The 23,163-nt window shown below is 37.8% G+C and overlaps 1 protein-coding gene across 1 annotated transcript; it reads right to left on the reverse strand.

The window, feature by feature from the left end:
• Nucleotides 1-7,134: 7,134 nt before the first annotated feature.
• Nucleotides 7,135-13,811, reverse strand: LOC121508812 (ubiquitin carboxyl-terminal hydrolase 42-like). The gene is made up of 12 exons (XM_041785905.1): nucleotides 13,481-13,811; nucleotides 13,254-13,364; nucleotides 13,032-13,131; nucleotides 12,529-12,596; nucleotides 12,345-12,415; nucleotides 12,151-12,233; nucleotides 11,922-12,033; nucleotides 11,654-11,794; nucleotides 10,301-10,401; nucleotides 9,785-10,174; nucleotides 8,475-9,473; nucleotides 7,135-7,324 (listed from the first exon to the last, which is right to left on the reverse strand). Exons 1-12 carry the CDS (start codon nucleotides 13,809-13,811, stop codon nucleotides 7,135-7,137), a joined length of 2,697 nt encoding a protein of 898 aa, XP_041641839.1.
• Between the last annotated feature and the right edge of the window lie 9,352 nt (nucleotides 13,812-23,163).

A 23,163-nucleotide genomic window follows, 5' to 3' on the forward strand; every position in this document is an offset into this window, starting at 1 on the left:
CCTTTTTAGACATTTTATTTATTTGTATTTGTTTTTAAATAAAAGTATTTAAACAAACAAAGTTGCTCTGAAGTTTGTATCGTCCGAGGTTTAAAACCTGTTTAAGACTCCCAGCAGCAGAGGGCGCTGTGAGCAGGTGAAACTTATCATTACGCGGAACACATCGACCTGACTTTCGTTGATCACTGGGCTTGGCTTTAAGCACTGTGTGTACGTTTGGGTGAGGAGTTTGTGTGTCAGCCAGCCGACACAGCGGGGACGCGGGGCCGTTTTGCCTTACCTCTACCTCTTCTCTTCCTCCCAGGGTGTTCGGGTATAAGAATTCCCCGGAGGCTCGGACACTTTTTATCAGTTCCGGGGGGGAAGCTACTAAGTAGGAAGCTGGTAGTGGGGAGTTTTATCGTTGCATTTTAGTGTATATGTTTATGTAAATTATTTGGGGGTATTTATTCAACGGGGTTTAGATGTGTATATTAATTAATAATCTATTTCTGTTTTTAGTAATGGTTTGTAAATATGAATTATATATATTTATAAATTGATGATTTGGTGAATACCTGGGGGGATGGATTATTCCAGTCGATGATTACCAGAGGGAAGGTATAAAAAGGAGTCACTCTCAAAGGAGTTGAAGTGTTGGTGTTAACATGGTGTGAAAATAAATGCAAATTGTTTGCACACATGTCCTCTGCCTACGGGTCCTCCTTCCTGGCCGCTCGAGCCAGCTGACAAAACTACAGGACATTTTTAGTCATTACCACTGAGCTCTATCTCTGTTATCTATAACGCAGCAGGCCTGACAACAGCATTGGCCGGACCCCTGAAAATCCAAGAGAATGGGCCTGTCCTAATTGTCATTTAGCACCAGTATTAACCCAATTTTTTACATTTATAACCCCTTTTATTACATTTTTTTAACAATTTTTGCAACTTTAAACCACTTTTTCTGCATGTTTTGTCCCCTTTATGCAACTCTTTATTATAAATTTTTGCCACTTTTTAACCCCTTTACTTTCTTGCACAATTTTTTTGTCATTTGTAACCAATTTTTTATACCTTTTGCCCCTTTTTCCTCCTGTACCATTTTCGACACATTTTAACCTCTTTTCACTTCTTTTTTTCTGCCAATTTTTGCAACACTTCTGCCAATCTTCAACATTTTTTAAATATTGACTTTTTTTGACAGTAAATTTCTGTAAAAACAGATCAAATGTGAAGTCATTTTAAAAATATTTCAATGTTAATTGTTTGTGGGATGGATTTAACAGCTGCAGACATTTAAAGCCAAAGAATACTCTTAAAATCTTCTTTTAAGTCTCAACAGAAACTCTGGGCGCCAGACTTTCATATACACAAAAATTAAACTAGGAGTTTGGTTTGATTGAAATATTATTGTAGTAGTATTTGTATTTTCCTTTAAACTACAGAACATCTTTAGTCATTACCAGTGAGATCTATCCCTGTTGTCTATAAGGCAGCAGGACACAAGGAGAGAGACCTGACAACAGCATCCATGAAAATCCAAGAGCATGGCCCTCCCTGTCATTTGGCACCAATATTAACCCAGTTTTTTTTTACATTTTTAACCCATTTTCGATATGTTTTGCCTCTCTAACCCAATTTTTGCATGATTTTAACCCATTTTGAACCACTTTTCCTGCATGTTTTATCCCCTTTGTGCTACTCTTTTATCCATCTTTGCCACTTTTCTTCTATTTTTGTTACCTTTTAACCTCTTTTATTACATTTTTTAAAGCATTTTTTGCAACTTTAAAACAAATTTTCCCACTCTTAACCCCTTGTTGATACTATTTACCCCTTTAACCCAATTTTTAAATGATATAACCCTCTCTAAACTACTTTTCCTGCATGTTTTATTCCCTTTGTGCCACTGTATTATCAATTTTTGCCATTTTTCTTCTATTTTTGCCACTTTTAACCTTGTTTCATTCCTTTTTTGCACTATTTTTGTAATTTGTTACCAATTTTGATACCTTTTGCCCCTTTTTTCGTCTTTTACCAATTTTTGCTACATTTTAACCTCTTTTCACAACTTTTTTTCTGCCAATTTTTGCAGCACTTCTGCCAAGCTTTACCTTTTTTAAATATCTACTAATTGTGACAATAAATTTCTGTTAAAACAGATCAAATGGTAAGTCATTCTACAACTATTTCAATGTTGTTTGTGGGATTGATTAAACAGCTGCAGACATTTCAAGCCAAAGAATACTCTTAAAATCTTCTTTTCCTCCTGTTCTGGGTTTAATGATCTTTCAGGGGCCAGACAGGAAGCTTTGGGGGGCCTGATGTGGCCCCTGGGCCACCAGTTAATGATCTGTGCCCTACAGGATTTTCCTATATTCAACCACATTCATTTCCCCCTCTACTTCTACAAGCCTTCCAGGGCTGGCTGCTGAGAAGCATCCCCTCAACATGATGCTGCCACCACCATGTCTCACAGTGGGGACGGTGTGTTTGTGGTGATGTGCAGTGATTGGCATCTTGTCCAAAAAGCTCCATTTTGGTCTCATCAGACCAAAGAACTACCTTCCACTTGACCACGTTGTGTCCCACATGCCTGTTGGTTAACTGTGGTTGATTTAACCTGAGTTTTCTTCAAGAGTGTCTTTCTCTTTGCCACTCTCCCATAAAGCTTTGACTGGTGAAGAACCAGGGAAACAGTTGTTGTCTGCAGAGTCTCTCCTATCTCAGCTGCTGAAGCTTGTAACTCCTTCAGAGTAGTCATAGGTGTGTTGGTGGTCTCTCTCACTAGTCTCCTTCTTGCACGCTCACTCAGTTTGTGATGATGGTCTGATCTAGACAGATTTACGTGTGCCATATTCTGTTTCTTGATGGGGGGGGTATTCAGTGGCTCAGAAATTTTTTGTATCCCTCCCTTGATTTACACTTTTCAATAAGCTTTTCTCTGAGTTGTTTGGAGTGTTCTTTTGTCTTCATGGTGTAATGGTAGCCAGGAATACTGATGAACCAGTGACTGGACCTTCCAGACACAGGTGTCTTTATACTACCATTACTCGTGACACATTCACGGCACACAAGTGCAGTGTGCCGTGAATGTGAGACTACTAGCACCAGCTGGCTGGACCTCTGTTGTATTAGGTCAGCCACTTTAAAGAGGGAGAATATTTATGCAGTCACTTATGTTATATCACATATTTTTATTTAATCAGCATTACTTTGTAGAAATCTGTTTTCACTTTGACATTTGGAAGAATTTTTGGGGGTCAAAAGAAGCCAGATTATATAGACCATGATTGATTTATGAAATCAGTAAAAGGGTAAAAACATGGATGAATACTTTTAATGAGAACCATTTATACAACTCATGACTGTTAGGCACTGTGAGAAATCTGAGCCTATTCTGGCAGGGATGGAGGAGAGGACGAGGTGGAGCTCCTCATCCTCACCAGTCAAACTAAGGGGGGAAAAAGCCACGCTACTAGTGCAGCATAAGAGACTGATGATGTGATTTCAGGTAAAGGGCATATAAGACAGTTTTGATTATTGAAACCAGGATCGTTCCAGTTGAGAAAGGATGTTTTAAATGATACCATCAATGATTTTATTGTTCGAATTTGAAAAAATATCACTAAACTCTAGAAAGGTGCACAGCAGGTGAAAGAATCCATCAAAAATTGCAAACTCCTGCACACTGTCTGAATCAGTGGTTCTTAATCCTTTTACTAAAGCCCCCCACCTCTTATCTAAAAATAACCTAAGGCCCCCCAAGACCCACTTGGAAAAACTGAAACATAAATTTTAATTGTTTCATTGAAAAAAATCCCAACATAATAGGCCTACGTACATTTGTTCTTGACTAATGTATGTATTGACAAATATCTAAGTATCACATCCATTATTATGATTCTGATAATAAAGAGGTCTGTTCATTTTTAAGAAAAAAAAAACTCAAAATTCTTAAGTCTTGAAAGTGTAGAATATTTTTACTTTAAAATTCATAAATATACTCCAACCAAAACGTAGAATTTTTGGGACTACAAAGTTGAAAATCTAACCACTGTTTTCACCTTTCTTGTATTTCTTTTCACTTTACACTTTTGTCAATTTTAGGTTTTAAAACTTGACATTTTTGAGTTTTTAGTGTCAAAATTTAAGCCTTTTTAAATGTGGAAATGTCAATTTCCAGCTTTTTGAACCCTGAAAGTCTGAAATTGATTCCCTGTAAATATACGTCTTCATAATCTTGATGTTTTTGCACAAAAAATCAACAAATTCTCTTCATTTTTTCATCTTTTATTGCCTCATATACATTATGTTTCTAATCATGGTTTAAAAAATATATATGTACATGCATCAGAGAAGACAGGGTCCCACCCCATATCCATCAAAGATCATTTTCATATGAGGTTTCAAATTGATTGTTTTTGTGAAGTTTAGACTGTGCTGACATTTTTAATGGAATCATTCCTTTGTAAAATGATTGAAGGTTTTTTAAAGCTTTGGCACGTATCAAAAGTATCTATCATTAAAATTACTAAGGACTGTAACATTTTTAAAACACTTGGTGTTAAAAGGTATCAAACATTTTTACAACTTAAAGCCATGCTATAGCAGAGCTAGAAAAGTGCATTTAACCGAAGAGAGCAAATGAATCTAAATGAAAATGTATCATAACTGTGGTTTGTTCAACAAGACACTGGACTACAGTCAGTCTATTATTAGTTGATCATTAAAGGCAGACAGGAGCTCTTTAAAGTGTCCTAGTACCGCTTCTTCATTCATTTCAATGCAGCTTGTAAACAAAGACCAACAAAACCACACTGTATAAATTCTGACATGCTAAAGATTTAACAGCAGCTTTTCAACTTCTGTCTAAAGTTGAAAATAAAAACAATCAAAAAACAAAATCACACCATACCCATTAAAGACATTCGTCCAGAGAATATGGTCAAAATTAACAGGAGATTTTCTAATAACAAAGCAAAACATAACTGAGAACCCTGATACAGGATTATACAGGATAATTAAATTCACAGAATTTTTTATGATGCTAGAAGACATAAACTGTATTTTTCATTAAAAAGCAAACACATAATGGTCCACAGCCATGATAACAAACTTTATGCATTCTTTTTTTCTGTAAAAGTTTTAAAAGAAAGAATGTGAGAGAGGGGAGAAAAGAGGCATGATCTAGAGAAAAACCTCTGTGAAAAAGTTTTAAAAATGTTAAAATGCAGAGAAATGTCCTCAAGTCTGTCCAGGGTTGAGCCTGGAGGTATCAGTCAGCAGAGTCCTGTTCCCATTATTCATTTACAAATCTCTGCCTCCGTTTGTTTGTCTGCTCCCAGTGGTAACAAAGAAAAACTCTAAACATGGTGTACATATGGTGACATCTTAAACTTGACATTTTCTCAACACATTTCCCTTTGTTTCATTCAGATTCAAAGCAGGTAGATACCCATGATGGATGTTAAACAAGTTTTCAAGTCCTGAGTTCCTCTGAGCAGCAGCTGACATGTTTAAGCTCCAGGCTTTGTTTGTGTTCATACAAGTATATATTAATATTTTTCATCAGAAATGTTCAAGGTGACAGTTTTTAACCATTTTAGGAGAATTAAACAAATCAATGCCTTTAAAAAGAAAAAAAAAACAGAACATTTAAAACACTTTATTGACAATTTTTATTTTTTGGGGGGTCCCATTTAAGGAACACCACCTCAAAAGGTTGTTGATGACATTCCTCCGGTGTTGATGGGATGGTGGTCACGGGTCTGCAAACAGCTGATGTTTACTACTGTTGCCAGTGCAGTCGATGCATGTACAGAGCTTGTATCCACCAGAGAAGCAGTGGGAGTCCCCGTTGGTTGGGCTGTAGCCATTTCCTGCAAAACACTACCAACACTTTAAATCAACCAGCTCCACAGAATTATTACCAACGGTGCATGTTCACAGTTGGAATTTAGAGCAGATCACAGCGCGGTGCCGATGCTATGACAGGCCATAACTTTGTGTGTTCATTACTCAGCATCATCACCATGATGGTAAACAAAGCAGTATCTTTTCACACCCCTGGATACAGTATCACCATCTATTCCAAATGTTTACATGACAGTCATGATGGGTGATGGTTAGAGCTTGATTAGGCAATGCACTGAACAACTGTTCTTGTCCCAGCATATATACAAAGCAGGAGACCTGATTTTTTCAGTGGAGCATGTCTGCCTCTCCTCATGTAGGTGACAACACATCCTCTTTCAGCTAGTCACTATGGGCCTTCATGAGAACCTGGACAAACTTTACAGCTTTGTACATTTCATACAAACTCTGTTTTATCTTTGATACAAATGCTAGCTTATGGCAGATAACATCTGAATGCAGACAACGTCATGACTCCTGCTACACTTCGCTTAAAGCTGTCCCACCACAGCATCAAAGTCTGGCTCGACAGAGATGTGCTGTTCGTGGATGGAGCGGATCTTAGGAAATTCATGTTTATGATGTGTCAAACATTGCAAAAATGCTTAAAGTTGCCTTAAAAATACCCTCTTAAACCTAAGACATTTTGGAAAACAACCTCCAAAAACCTGAGGATTTACTTAAAAACTGCACAGAATTCCAACATTAGCTTTAATCTTTACTTCTCAGCCTCAGTAGCAGATAGAGACATGAAATAACCAACTTCTCACCTGCATTTAATTGTCAATTATTGAGCTTGTTAGCAATTTTAAAATCATAAACAATCTCCTCTCCAAACATTGTCCTTATCCACCGCGCCTTGACCAGTGGGTCTCTAGACACTAGTAATTTATGTTGTTACTCTTGTCATCTAAAATAAAGCTTTGTTCGGCCTCTATGTAACTCACTTTGTCAACCATCGTCTTTAACACTACTCAACTTTTAAACTTCACCCATCAGGGTTTTGTGATATGAAAGCTAAAGAGGCTAAAACAAAATTATTTGTTCAGTCGGACCAACAATAATGCAACTTTGTTAAGTGTGTGTAAAAATACTGAATGATTATTTTAAAGAGTGAATCTCAGTATGAATCAGCTGTCATACCTGTGACCCCGTTGAGATGGAGGTGACATTTGTGGGAGAGGCATAGTTGAAGGGGAGTTGATGATATCCACTGTTGCCAGTGCGGTCAATGCGTCAGCGTTTTTCAGGTGGATAATTGTCATGTTCAGACTTCCTGATATCATCATATTTTCTTTTACGGCTCTCCCTCTCCTCGCTGCTCCTGTTCTTGTGACTGAGGGGGCTGTGGTGCTCCGCCTCACTGTCCCGCTGCCGCCTCTTTTTCTTTTTTGTTTCTGCGGCTCTGTCAGAATCATCAGAGCTTCTGAAAGGACACAGACGACACAAAGTCAACAATCCATCCAAGACTAAAGTGACTGATTTCAGGCATCGCAGTCATCTGAAGACACCCAGCACAAACAAGAAGTTATAACTTTGTTAGCGACCTGCACTCAGTGCTGTTTATCATGTTCAGTGCATGAGAAAGAGTTTCCACAATAATGAAAACAGTGTGTACCCCTTCCTTATAAATATCTGTCTCAAACATCCCTGATAACCTTTAATTTTTTAACTGTTATGTTGAGCCCCTGGCAAACAGTTACAGGGTTTAGACTTGAAAAATATGTAGCAACAGGGCTGTCTCCTTCTCTCTTCTGTTGTATTTATCACATGTGTTAAGTAGAAATTGTTAACATACAGAAAACCAGTGTGGAGAGAACAAAGACCAGAAGATTTAGACCATAAAGTAATGCAATACTGGAAATAATTAGTTGGATGTCATCTAAAACTATGTTAGCTCTTAATAAAGTTTTTAAGCTTATGCTTTCAAGTACAACTCATCGATTAAGTCTTTGATTCAGATTTTTAGGTGCTACACTGCAAAAACTCAAAACAAAGAAAATTTATACGTCTAATTTGTGGACTAAAAATATCTGATTACACTTTTTTATTATCCACATTTGCCCCAAAAGCCCAGATTAAAATCCAGTTTCAAGACATGCCAATGCTGATATCACTCGGATAATATTGCGCATCTCAAATCAAAAGTGTTTATTCATAGACCTTCCCAACACAATGCAAAAATGCCAAAAAGTTTTTTTCATGTGTTTGTAAAAAGTTGAAAAGGTCTATAAAAATAAAAAATGCAGTAAAAAGACATTACTGGGTCAGAGCTTACGATAATGTTGGTTTATCATTTCATAGTCAAAACCCCCAATTATTCAGTTTTCTATGTTACAAATCTAGATTTGAAGAGCATAATTTGGAGGCGGGTTTTTGTTTTTAATATTGCATCATGACATGACATATGATTCTTGAAAGAAATTCAGCTTTTTTAAGTTAATGACCAATTGTTCAGTCCAAAGGAATGTTGACAAAACTCTCTAATATCCACTCATTAGCTAATATTACTTTCCCAAGACAAAATGTGAAAAAGAAACTTTGTGTAGCATGAAGGCAGAGAGACTATCACTTACCCTCTCTCACGGTGTCTGTCTTTATCTTTTGATCTCTTCTTTTCCTCGCTCTTTTTGGGTTTTTTAGAGCAATGCGCCTCAGGGCTGCCTTCCCTTTCCTTGCTCCGGCTCCTCTTGCGAGTACGATCCGCCTTGTTTTGAGCGGATTCAAACGAGGAGAAATGAGCTTTAGGGGGAGAGACGATGGATTTTGAGGTTTCTGCCATTGTTGCAGATGAAGCAGTATCTCTGTCTTTAGGCAGGTTAAGGTCTCTCTCTCCGTTGCTGTTTTTACCCCTCACTGACCGGGATTTTTGACCCTCCTCTTGCCACCTCCTGTGACAGTTAGATTGATCGCGGTAGGGATAACCATGTCCCGTCTGTCCGCGTTCCCAGTCCTCTCTAGACCGGTAGTGGTGGTAATGGTTAGAGCACTTGTCATGGTCCTGCTCTCTGGGATGAGGATAGCATTCCCAGTTGTAGTGCCCCCTGTCATAGTGACGATCACTGTCACTTTCTCGCTCTTTACTTCTGTCTCTGTACTGTTTCTCTTTGTCTCTGCTCCACACAGAGTACAGGCTGTTTCTCTCCCTGTCTTGGAAAGATTGTCCTTTATTGCCTCTAAAAGTGGGCTTGTACTGGTGCTGTTCTTTAGCATCTGTACGCCCATCAGTCCCTGTAAGCAGACCATTCACTTCATCGCCATCTCTGCTGACTTTTAACGAAGCTGCAGAGGGCCCACTGGTACTTTGGGAGTAGTCTGATGAGGTGGATAAGGCCGCATTGAAGTTGCCATTATGGTATAAAAAGAAGCCAGACTCTGCAAATGTGACAGAATGGGTCTTTGTGGCCGTAGCTGAAGATGGAGAGCTAGCAGTGGAGGATGGTCGGTGCTGAGGAGGGGTCTCAGATACAGCTTTAGCCCTTGTGTCAGGATTGGAGAGGTGCTGGCTTTCACTGGCAGCGCTGTGGCTGTTCTGAGAAGAACGAGCCTGAGAGGCATAGTTACGCACCTCTTTACTGGAAGAAGAAAGCAGACAAACAATGCTTTTAGTCACTCTTTTAGGTGGAATATGCTTCATTCTAGAAGTTCATCATGTTAATTCAATTTAATTTTAAAACAATCATTGATTAGTAGTTACTACTTCAAAAAGGGGCAATTTTAGTGTTTTTTAATTGATGCAATTCTCAAGGTAGCTTAATGTGTTCAGCAGTAAAGTCTAAGAAAGATAAAAGTGTATACTAACCCATCGTATTGAAACCTACTGTATTGTATGATAAGCGGTTAAAAGATACCTATTCCTAGTTCAGTGTTAGAGTGCTTTTCTTACCTGAAGTGACTGTGGTCACTGTCCAGCCCATTAGCTGCAGCGGGAGTCACATGGAGTCCTTGGTGTTTATTCACTTTGTGGTGTCCGTACTGGTGCTCATTTTGACCAGATTTGGTGACACCATCAGTGGCTCCAATTTGGCCATATTGAACCAAAAACGAGGCTCCATTCCCTCCAGTATGATGCTCCCCATTACTGCTGTTGGCAGAGGACGGCTGGCTGTCAGAGGATGGCAAGGATGGGCTGTTCTGTTTGCCTAGCCCGAAGACAAATGAAATCTTCCGGACTTTGTCTTGATCAGGGATCACTGTGGGTCTACTGATCGGGTGGGAGACGGATGAGGAGGAAGAACTCAGGCCGTAGTCCCCATTTTTCTTCACATCAGTGGATCTAATGACACAAAATAAAGGAATATGATAAGTGGAATGACCAAGTTTGTGAGACATTTTCCCAAAATTGAGACATTTTACTGATTAAAAAATGTATTCTTTTACAATGCAACAATTTTCTACTTACTTGACGTAGAAAAGGACATAGGCCTGCTTGTTAAGAACAGACTTGATGTCCCTGACAGACACAGCCGAGTCGTTCATCCGATACCACTGATTGTTGCTGGCCTGGAAACACAACAGATTTTTACATAATCAAGAACCACAATTCTCACTATTGATCATCTAAAACTTAATCATTTTATCATTTTTATTCCTTCAAACGTTTTCTTAATTTTGAAATTTTACAGAGAAAAGAGAACAGCTTTTCATATGCAGAGTACCCTTTAGATTTGTCGTGGTTAAATGTAAGACTCTCTAGACCACTTTATACAAAACTTCAAGAGTAATTGAACCCTCAGACCTCTTTTTTTTTTTTTTATGAAAACCTATGTAAATGGGTATTTAGTTGTACTGTTAATCAGTTACGATCCAAATGTCAACATTTAAGTACAAACTATTTTAATTCTACTTTTTGTGCTAGAATTATGCTTAGGGAATACCCTCTGCAGATTTAATCATGGCTACTGCAACTGAATCTTTCTGGTCTGGTGGCAGGTGATGCATCTGTTGACAGCTTTCATCATGACAGAGCTCAACGGTCTCAACCCACTCTTTCCCTTCAGCTGACTTCGATGGTAGCAGCTTGATAGCTGAAATATTTGTGGGTAATAGCTGGCTCCACCGCTGTTAGACTCTAGGATTGTGGGTTGTGTAGCTGTTAGCCAAGATCTTTATTGACCAACCTGATAGTATACAAACTTGTGTCGGGATCATATATCATCATTTCACACTTGGGTAGCTTGTAAGCTTGTAAGCTTACCTTTGACGGGTTTTACATTTTTGAAAATGAGCAAAAGTCACACAGGCTATATGTTGTGGCTGATGCAAGTGGGTGTGTCTTATCCCCCCCTCCATTCTCTAGTTATGATATTATAAAGACATTTTTTAAGCTCCAAGGTAGATGCAGCTCAGCTGAAACTCTAGGGTTCAGTTACTCTTACAGATTTTTTCCGTGGTCTTGCACAGGGTTAAATTAAGATCTTTATCAATAAAATATACGCTTTGTAAAAGTACATTTAATACTTTTATGGCCTAAATTTAGAAATACAAAATTAAACCCTCTTTAAATACTCTCATAACCCTACGCGTGCCCTGCTTTGTAAACATGCTTTAATATAGAATAAAATACTACAAAACCTCTGTGTTTAAATCTATTTTTCCTTTTGTTTGTACTGATTTCAGACTTTGCAAAGCAAAAGTTCTCAAAGGAGCTCTACATGTGACCGTCTCTGTGAGGTGTTGACAAATGTTTGCATGTGTACTCAGCAAGTGTAGTGTCATGATAGATTAGAAGAGTGAATGGTAGCAGTGCCAGTACCTTAATATAGCAATAGTAGTGCCCAGAATCACAGCTGAATCCAGAGTGGACCAGCACAGCATACAGCTCATAGAGCAGAGGCTCCCCCTGAGACTGAGACATGAAGGGCCGCAGGTCCAGGTACTCTGGATATTTCACACACTGATGACCAAAATTAGAAAAACAGCAGGTTGTTAGCAAATTTATCTGGGCATTACTGCATTAAAACTCCATAAAAAGTGATCCTCTATAACTTAGTCATGGTTCTGCATGGTTGTATGTGAAATACCTTTGTGATTTTGCCTCCACTAAAGTTTGCAAAGCGATTGAGACAGAGTGTGAGCACGTTGGAGCTGCGATGGATGGTAAGTCTCTTTGACGCTGTGACCATTTTTGTGCACCTTTTGCAGGAAAGGAAATTTCAGTTAGTGATTGAGAAACAGACATTATAATAAGCAAACAAAAGTCATTAAGTCAATGAGGGAAAAGAAAGTGTTTGTATTTGACGTGAAACATACTTGGCGCATTTGTAGGAGTCATCTCCACCCAGCTGTTCTGGTGTGACGAACTGTTCCAGAGCCTGGGAGACACTGAGAGCCGTCTGCACAAACAGAAAATGTTTTCAGTATTGTTGTAACATTTTGGAGTGAATTAGTTTGAAACACACTGGCAGAAAAATATCAGAAATATGAATAATGGTATGGGTAATTACCATAATGTCCAGAGGTATGTCCAGAAACGGGTCAAATGTGTCCGAGACTGCTTTGCAGTTTAAACATTCAACTGAAAAAGAGGAAAGATAGTGTTTATTTGGTAGTCCAGGGAAATTGTATGAGATATCAACAACAATGGCATGATATTGTGCAGTGAAAAAAACATTTGCACTAATAATTTACCTCTGGACCTCAGTTGCCCGCCAAATACTTGATGGATGAAAGTGGTTGCCTGCGTTTGCCTGTCCAAACTGTCACAAAGAGAAGTAGAAGGGTGAAAAAACAACCAGTTAATGATAATAGCCCGGCACCCAACAAGCAAAGATTATGTTTTTCTAACTATAGTAGAACAGAGAAGAAAAATGCTGTGCCCTTACAGTATCAAAATCACAGCTCAAAGAGCTAGAGTGAGAAAAAAAGGAGTTGAAAGGTCACATTTACTTATAAGAATAAGTAACTAACTAGGTTGTTATATTTTCATAAACCCCTTCATCAGGACTAAACAGCCTTTGCAGAATTTTTATAAGATCAACAGGATACAGAGTGCATATGAAGGACATTTTAGGGCTTAAATCCATTTTAAACATCCACTAAAAAGACCCTAAATATGACCAACCGCTCAGAGTTTAGGTCTGATTGTGTACTAGCTTATGTTTTGTGTGTTTTTGGAAATTAATGAAACGTACTAGTCTCCAGGTAAGCAGGACCTCTGCATAGCATCCACTGTGTACCGCAGGAACTCATGTGCGTCCTCCTGGCGCCCATGGCGGAAGTGACTTGCAATATCTGTTTATGAAAACAATGCACAACAGTTAGCTTCACAAAGACTTATTATATGGTCTTGCAATAGTAAAAACAAAAAGATCCAGTTAGCAGCAGGCTATAAATTCTTCCTAAAATCCACTTACTTGTGAGTTCGTTGAGCACACCAGTGGGCTTTATAACATTTCGAGAGTTTGCAAAAACTTCAGTGATGTGGTTTTGCATGGTGCACATCATACAAAACCCTGGCTCGTGACCTGTGGCGGATAAATATGAACAAAACATGTTAAGTAAGACAAGAACAGAGTTACAGTGACAAAGATTGATATAAAAACAACTGCATGACTGGCATCATCATGAACCAATAACTTACATGTGTTGGAGTGCTCCTGTGTCAGCAGGTAATTTGCAAACGGAGCAGTGTAGGTGAGACACTGCAGGGCTGAGTTTAGGAAGCAGGTGTTCCCCATATTTTGCAAGCCTGCACCGATGGGGTGAACTTGTGTCCACTTCAGGTGGAGCCACTCTGCAGGGAAGAGGACCATCTGGGGCAAGTCAAGGCCATCATCACAGCTCAGCAGGCTGGGTTGAGTGGGTTGAAACCAGCTACCGTCCATTTCCACGTCTCCACTTGTCAAGGGAGATCGCTGACACCCGGCTGACTCGTGGTCAGACTTCTCTGGTGATCTGTCAACTATGGTCATTGTTCAAAGCTGGAAGAGGGGCAGAATAACACAAATAAGTGAGTTAGACGGATGTACAAAACATTGATCAAATCATAGATTAATGAGAGTAATTATAAAGCCATGTAAGTGTCTTGGCCTGGAGAAACTGTGTTCAAATAAGTGTGGTAAAGTTTTCTTTATTTTTCTTTTCTGTATAGCAAATTTGCACAGTAAATTATGCATGATTTATTGGTGCAAATCATACCACCTACAATAAATTGAGAGAGCATAACAGTACATAAACACTGCAAACTAGAGATGTACGATATCAGAATTTTGCTGGAATGCCAAGATTGCAAATATTTTTATCTTTTTGCAAATAATTTTTATATCTGCAGATAACAATAATCCCCTTTCTCACTTAATATCTGAGGACAATAATATACCGATAGTATCATGCACCTCTAATATAAATCATACACACTACAACAAACTAAGATTGTACATTAAAACTTCAAACACTATGAAAAATTCAAAAGCACACACTGTTCTGATTGTAATGCCCACTTTCATGCTGATCAAGTCCCATGATCTGATGTGAACAGCTGATAATTGTGTATCAGATCTGATTGAAAAATAGCCTTTTAATATTTCAAGCCACAAAAAAACAGAGAAAGTTTCTACACTGTAGCAGTGTTGTCATAAACAGCCAAATCAAACTTTTGACAGCAAGTTTTTAAGTGCTGTGTCAAAGTTAAAGTTAAGTCAATTTACCAAACTGACAGAGAAAATAATCCCACATTTCATCCCAAAGCAGCTGCTGCATTTTATTTGAGGTTAAGTCACACCTTTATTATAAACGACCTGTTGGAGATTCACTGTAGAGCACATTGGGTATGAAAAGTGGACAGTACTCTAAGTAAACTTTAATTAACTTGGGTTTTTACTTGAGTAGAATTTTAGACTGGTATCTGTACCTCTACCTGAGCAAATTTGAACCAAAGTAACTGTACTTTTACATGAGTACAATAGTTTGATACTTCTACACCTCTGGTTATATCTTGTAATCTACCAATAGTTACTATTGTGATATACAAAGGTGAAAAATAACTAATTACATTTCCCCAAATAGCTGTAATTAAGTTCGTAACTGCAACCTTCACAAAAAATATCACCAACTATTGTAAAAGTAAGAAATTGGAGGGAAGCAGTTCAAAGTTGAGAGGAAATGTCCTGTCTGGTTGGAAACACGTTTACATCAACAGCTGTTCCCTCCCATCTGCTCTAGTAAAACTGAATCACATTGGCAAACAGACAAAGTCTTTAACACGCAGTGTTGAATGATCAAAAAAAAAATGTTCAAAAATACTTACAATAAAATCTTCGTTTGCTTTTTTCAGGCTCACAATAAAATCTTCGTTTGCTGTTGTCGGAGTTGAAGTGTGGAGTGAACATCCACTTAATAACATGCCACTTTATACACTGATGACTGGAAGTTCTTAGTGAGGTCACAGTCTCCATGGAACGCTCTTGAACGAGGCTTTCATCTAGTTCGGCGGAGCTGGTGCCGTGCGCAAAAGAGATGCTAACGCTAACTAGCTCAGCCCGGTGGAAGCTAACTGACATGGCAGAGAGCATCATGACTCTTTATTGTTCACGCCAAATAGCAGTTTGGTGTTTCTAATTCACAGATAATGTGATTTAAAATCACTGACCCGAGTAACGGGGCGCCTAGCATATAAAGGAGGGGCTGTGTGCTCACTGCGCTGCTCTCCGACATGACCGAGACCCGCTGTTAGGCTATTACTACAAGCCCGGGCGATACAGGCCTCCAAAAATATTACAGCTGCACTGATTATATATTAATTTATTTAGTTAGTTAGTCAGTTGATTAGTTAGCTAGCTAGTTAGTTAGTTAATTATTTAGTTATTTCAATAATTAGTATGTTAGCTAGTTAGTAAGTTAATTAGTTAGTTTTTTGTTAGTTAATTTTTTAGGTAATTAGAAAGTTAATTAGTCCGTAAATTGTTAGCTAGTTAGTAACTTACTTTGTTAATTATTTGTTATTTACTAAGTTCATTGGTTAGCTAGTTGGTAAGTTACTTAGTTAGTTATTTAGTTAATTATTTTGTTATCAGTTAGTTAATTATTTTGTTAATTAATTAGTTAGGTAGTTAGTAAGTTAATTAGTTAGTTTTTTAAGTCATTTAATTAGCTAGTTAGTACGTTAATTAGTTTTTTAGTTAGTTAATTAGTTAGCTAGTTAGTAAGTTACTTAGTTGATTAGTTAGCTAGTTAGTAAGTTAATTAGTTAGCTAGTTAGTACGTTAATTAGTTAGTTTTTTAAGTTAGTTAATTAGTTAGCTAGTTAGTAAGTTACTTAGTTAATTAGTTAGTTAGTTAGAAAGTTAGTTAGTTATTTAGTTAGTTAATTAGTTAGCTAGTTAGTTAGTTACTTAGTTAATTAGTTAGTTATTTTTAATTGTTTAAAGTTTTTTCCTTGTTTCATCAACTTGTGCCATTAACAAAACACCAAATACTCAATAATTGTCATATCTTTTAACCCTTTAATTGCCATGTTTGTAATGTAAACAAACAACATTTTTGATGGAAAAAAAAACACAAATTGATTTTTTTTAAAGAACTGCACTGAAAGTGAATAACTTATCTATAAATGATTGCAGCCTGGCATATGTCATTGATTATTTTCATTTACATTTTTATTTTTTTGTGAGGTCAGTTATTCTAAAATACTCACGTTTTCACCCTTCTGCACAAAAAATGCACACCTTTAAATCATGTTATAAATATCATACACTTCAAAATTGTTTTACTCTTGTTGAATTATATTTTTCTCATTTAAGGTCAGCCCTAATCATAAATGTCAAATACTCATTCTTTTTAAGTTTTTTAACCCTTTAAATGCCATGTTTCATTGATGATGTCACCACACTTTTGGATGCAAAATACAAAAAAAATGATTTTTTTGCAAGTTACTACATGAAAATTAGATACGTACTAGTCTCCAGGTAAGCAGATACTTATTTTTTGATTATTGCACAGACACTCTCACAGACTCACACACTGATCTGCACTTAAACAAAACCTCAGAGAGTTAGTGAGAAGGGGAGCAAAGGGCAGTGTAACACTGAAATCTGGTGGAAAAAACATGTATTTCCTGCCCTCGCCCATATATGGTAAAAGTGACGTCACAGGGTAAAAAAAATGGTCCAGGTGCAAATGTAAAGCCCCAACTCTCAAATGAAGCCCGGAAACCAGAAAATGCATGATTCATGCCTTAATGGCGTATGGATCAAAAGAAGTGGTTTAAATGGGTTTCAATGCGCATTTTTGCACACCAGAGATATTAACGCTATAAAAAAGGTTTATTTATGTTGGGCTGATTGTTGTGGCTGGGACAGAATTTGGAAAATTGTGCAAAAAAAATTTTTTGGAACATCAACTAAGTGTGCATTTTTGGCACAAGGGGTACCAGAGGGGTAAAGATTTGGGTTTTTTTGGGAGTTGTTGTTTTTGTTGATATAATTTTGACGTTTACATTGTTAGATAAAATTGATTTTCTTGTTAAAACTGAAACTGTCTCTGCCAGTGGTGTTTACCAACCTGTGTGACTTTGTTTATACATTTTAAACGTAGCTTTAGGATTTTCTGTGGGTGAAATTCCCCCAGGTGGTGCTGTTGCAACCAAATAACAAAATTATTAATTCCAAACCGACCCTCACGCTACACTAAATACCTACATATTAGATTTTTTTGTCATCTAGAAGACATGTAAGCAAGAGGCAGATGAGTATAAAAAGAACGCATTCAGATCCAGGACAGAACAGGAGTTGGGCCACCCCCCCTGACATGCCCCCTCTAGGAAAGAGAGAGTTTAGTATGGATGTTAAACCACCAAGGTGGAAGGAAAGGTTAAGGTTACTTCTGCATCTCTGTCTAATGTGAGGTTAGTTTAAGTAAAGACTGATGTATTTGTCACTATATATTTATAAGTTTTTATACAGTGTGTTTATTTTAGCACAATTATAAATGTTTAAGATATTTTTCCTGACAAAAGTATCATTACTGTTAAGTCTGGTCCCACTGGCAACCTTTGTGGTGTTTCTTCTGGTTTTCGATCAACATTTACTCCATGTACTAATAGCACACAAGTATCAGATATTGTTTTCTTTGTTTAACCTTTATTTAAAGTGTCAGGTAAAAACAGAACCACAGGCGAGATCTCTGTTAGAGCTCACTGCTACTGCTCGATGAAGAAAGCAGAGACTCCACACCAGCTGAGAGTAGGACTAGAACCTTAAGTGTTAGGTTCAAGGTTCTGTTGAACATGTTACAAGTTTACACTTGTTAAGTAAGTTCAATGAAATTACCATGTTTCAGTTTGGATAATCACTTGTGGTGGAACAGTTCATGGAAAAAAAAAATCCGTCCCGTTTGGTTCTCTAGTCCCGTTTGTTTTTGGTTCAGTGCATTTTGATATTTATTTAATAAGATACTGGTAGTATTCAGTGTGCCAGCCTCCTCATCTGTGTGATTCAGTGCAGTCTGCTTTAACGTCCTGATAACTAAAAACACAGAGACTTAAAAACATCTCTCTCTACTCTCGTGTACACAAGTTCAGTGTCTCATCACAGGCTTGTTTTGGGCCGTTGTCTCGTACATGATATATGTGAAACTCGATCTTTCTTACCGAAATTTGTATTATTGTGATAACAGGAGGGTCATAAATGAATTATTAACATCTCAGTATAAGATCATAAAAAATGCTACTCATGGGAGACATGCCCTAAAACAGAATCCAGCTGAAACAATGGTAATGCAGCTTAAGGGTAGCTGAGAGAGGAAAAAGGAAATTGTTAGAAGTATTTGAATAATAAACAAGTGGGGCATTAAGGTCATATATTTTTAGATAATTTATCATTATTGATAATAATTTTATTTTATAATAATGTAAAATTATTATTATTATTTAGATAACATTTTAAGACAAGATTACATGTCATTTTATTTGACCTAAAACATGAGGGCCTGCTAAAGCAGGTAATGTCACTCAGCTATCTTTAAAACTGTTCATGTTTTACTTAATTCTTTCCAGTCTTCTTTATCTGTTACTACCTTTTACTGAGTTTTAATGGGTTGATGACACTTGGTTGACAGTTTTACCAGTTTATTTAAAATGTTTTTTTTTTCTTTGTTTCAGATTACATTATGTGACTCAGATCCCGTTGTGCTGGTCAACAGCTCCTGCTCTTGTGTGGCAGGGAGTGAAATCACTTGGTTGCTTTGCTGTATCAGACAGCCCATTATTCACAGTGCCGAATGTCTGTTGTCCCTCCTGTCCTTTCATGCACCGAAACAGAATAAAAGTGGCATAAACCTCGAACAAAGGTTTGTTTTATTTGGATATCTTTCTCAGTTTGAAAACCGTAACTACGTTAACACAATTTGATTCATTAGGGAGTAAAGCCTGGACCGGTGGATGCCATGGTGGTAGTGAAGCCCAAGCCAGGTGCTACTTCAACAGGGGGAATAAGGTTAACAGAGTCGTTGTGTACAGGCCAACCATATTGTAATATGTTTCTAAATAGTTATGCATTACCTAAATTGTAGGGCTGCAACTAACAATTATTTAAATAATTGGTTAGTTGGCCAGTATTTTTTTTCTGGATCAATCAATAACTCAGATGAAAAATAAAAATCTTTCTATGCCTTTATTCAAAATTAAAAAATATTCAAATGGTCTTGAGCATTTGAAGTTCTAGATATTCATTAAAATATATACATTTGAAATGTTAATTTTGGCAGGCTTCACAACAGGCAACTGTAAAAACAGGCCATGGACAAACTCAAACACGCTACTAAATATGGTTTATAACGTGTTAAAAATCAGCTTTAGCCAGTCACACTCTTAAGTTTATACTTATGACAATACTGTTAAACTATTTTTAGTCCTTTAAAGTATTGATTTCCATCATTTTACCAATTATATGTTGTAGTCCTCTTTGATTTATATAAATGTCATTCCAGATCGTCACTATACAAAGGATACAGTGGTGAGCTGCCAGTTCTGTCAACCCTTAACCCTAAGGCAGCCTATTCTGAATTCACACCAGACTCTATGCCACTCATATGTACAGTGGATATCTCAGCCGACAAACCTGTTGTGGATTCCATCGTTGGCAAAGTGCAAGCTGGCAGCATTCTCTCATATCAGCATCCACCCCGACATCTGATGGTGTTACTCTCCATGAAGATGCACCCCCATTCCCAAAAGTACCACCAGAGAGCTATCGGTTGAAGCTGACAAACTGTGCATATGTTCCAACAAACCAAGAACAGCTGCATCTGAAATCACTCTCTGTGACTTTGTCACAGTCAGACACCACTGAAGAGGCAACACGGTGCCAAAGTGCAACACCTGAGTGGCATGCCCTAAGAAAGGAGAGAGTGACTGCCTCAAATTTTGGGGAGGTAAGTCATGTTAGAGGGCAAAAGTGCCGCCGAAAACCTGGCAGAGAGGATCATCTGAGGGACACGACAAACAGCACTAATGAAGAGAGGATTGGAGATGGAGACATGTGCTCTAAAGGACTTTGCAACTCTTAAAAACCTTAACTTTAGAAAATGCAAGTTGGTGATTCATCCAGATGCACCATGGCTAGGTGCATCCCCTGATGGGCTGGTGTATAACCCACTTGAAAGACCATCATTTGGCTTAGCGGAGATGAAGTGCCCAAATACACCAAGCTACAGTGACTGCAAGTACCTCAGGACTGACCAAGGCACACACAAACTAAAGGAAAGCCATCCTTATTATTGGCAAGTTCAGGGGCAGTTGTTGACCACAGGTCTTGAATGGTGTGACTTTGTTGTCTGTGCCTGTGATGACATGTTTGTTCAGCACATTTACAGAGATAACACTGTTTTAAACACCCTGAAACAGAGATGTGACAGGTTTTTCTTTTACACATATCTGCCCAGATACCTCTCTATATGTCAGTGACTGGAGAGACACTACGCATAGCAAATTCATTTTTTCATCATTGTCTAATAGTTTACTTTATTGAAAACTGAGTTCTGTATTTTGGCAGTTTGTTCATTTTAAAAACGGACAAAAAATGACAAACATTTGATTCTACACTGATTTCTGTGTTTATTTTTTAATTAAACATCTTGTGTAATTAATTTGATTCGATTTCATGTATATTATATCCAGACAGTGCATATTAACATTAACAGTAAAACAAAGTCCAACCTGCCTTTTTGGGAGCTACAAACACCACAGTAACAATTTCAGTGATCTCTATAGAGCAGTGGTTATCAAACTTTTTTCGCCCAAGGCACACCCGAGGTTAAACAAAAATTTCAAGGCACACCATATTCATATCAGTACAAAACAGACTTTTAAATAATATAACAGTCAAGGTGGCCCATCAGGGGGATAAAGGGGAGAGGTTTCTAGGGCCCAGCCACCTGGGGGTGGCAAAAGGTGGCTGAAGGGAGGAAAAAATTGGTGATGAAAAAAAACATGGCAAAGGTGGGCAAAAAGTGGAACGACAAAGCCAAAAAAGGGTAGCAATTGGCATAACGGGCCAAAATAATGGGTTAGAAGAACATGTTGAAAGTGTCAAAAAAGTGTCAAAAATTGGGTACAAATGGCCAAAAATGGTTAAATCTTGTAAAAAGGTGGTTAAAAAAAAATTGGTTAAAAGTTATCTAAAAAAGGGGCAAAATTGGAAATTGGCCAAAGAAAGGCAAAGGGTGAAAATATGCAAGAAGGTGACAAAAAATTGGTTGAAAGTGTCAAAAAGGTGGCAAAATAGGTTACAACTAGCAGAAAAATGGCAAAAAGAGTTAAAATTGCTGACTGGTTGTAAAAGGGTGTTAAAAGTGATAAAAAAAAGGGCAAAAAAATCCAAATAAAAGCAAAAGTAGGCAAAAAACAGCAAAAAGGTAGCAAAAATGGGTTACATGATGCAAAAAGATTTTTTAAAAAGTAGCAAAATTGATCAACAGTATTAAAAAAAGAGTTGCAAAATTGGGAAAAAAGCAAAAAATGGTTAAAGTTATCAAAATAAGAGGACAAATGGGAAGAAAATTAATAGTTTCAACACCAATTTCAATTTAAGAATAGCTTGCCAAATGAAGTAGCCACTGATATCATCAATAAACCACAACTGGGCAGGACATTCTCTGTTTTTTTTCAGGGGCCCGGCTAGATCCCCAAGGCACACCTTGACTTGCACCATTTGAGAACCACTGCTATAGAGCACTAGAGGACTTTTTAGAGTTTATCAAGCCTTATGCTTTAATATTAGAATCTCTCTAACAGATCTGAAGGATGATTTACATGAACAATGCTGACAAAGTTATTGAAATGACAATACAAAAATCAAACATTTTTCTTGTGAAAATGTCTGTTTTGTGATGCATGAATCCTCGGAGTGGCTCCACATCTGCATTACTAGCACTTGCTTGCCCAGGCTTTGACTAAAGGTCTATTTTGGTAGTTAACCAAGAGGGAGGTTACTGAGTACAGTTGATTGATGCTGCCTGTGAGAGAAAGAGGGATTACTGTACTGAGTATCTTGTGCTCTTTCACCCTTCGAATAAGCCGCTCAACATGGACTCTCAGTCTTGCAATAGACTGAGTCTCCCTGACCTCAGCTCCAGACATTTGTGCTCTCTTTGACAGGAAGGCAGGTATGTAGAACTTGCAGGGCACACAGTCTTCCACAAGAAAACCCTTGTCCACCATGATTGCCATTGTTGGTTTCAGCTGTGACACGATGCCGGACTGCTTCGAGATCTCTTTGTCACTGATGGAGCCTTCATAAAGTGATGACACAAAGGTTACTGCACCATGAGGGGCCATACCAATCAAACCTTTGAAGGTGGAGTGTGATTTGTAGGTGGAGAACACCTCACTCTGAAGGAGAACAGAGTTTGGTGTTTGGCAGTAGAGTTCAGTGCAGTCCAAGATCACCTGAGTATCAGCGTAGCCGTGAAAAACATCTGGCAGGTGAACCTTCACTTCCTCCTTAGAAAGCCAAATGCCCACAGCTCCAAGTACAGTGTAAAGAAAGTTCGCCCAGGTGTTGATGGTGTGACTCACTGTTGACTGGTGAATTTTAAATCTGTGGGCCAGATCTTTCTGCATCAGACCCAATGATAGGTAGGTCATGAACAGAAAAAACTCGTCAATGGGCTGAAGTGACAGTGGAAAAAAAACAAAACAGTTACCTCATAAATAGAGACCATAACTGATGCAACTAATTACCATGCAAACAATAGAATAAAAAAATCCAATATCTTCGAAACAATTTTACAGATAATGGGTTGAAAGGGTTACTATTTTGGTTGAATAAA

Source organism: Cheilinus undulatus, linkage group 4 (genome assembly GCF_018320785.1).
Source record: "Cheilinus undulatus linkage group 4, ASM1832078v1, whole genome shotgun sequence".
NCBI classification, from domain to species: Eukaryota; Metazoa; Chordata; class Actinopteri; order Labriformes; family Labridae; genus Cheilinus; species Cheilinus undulatus.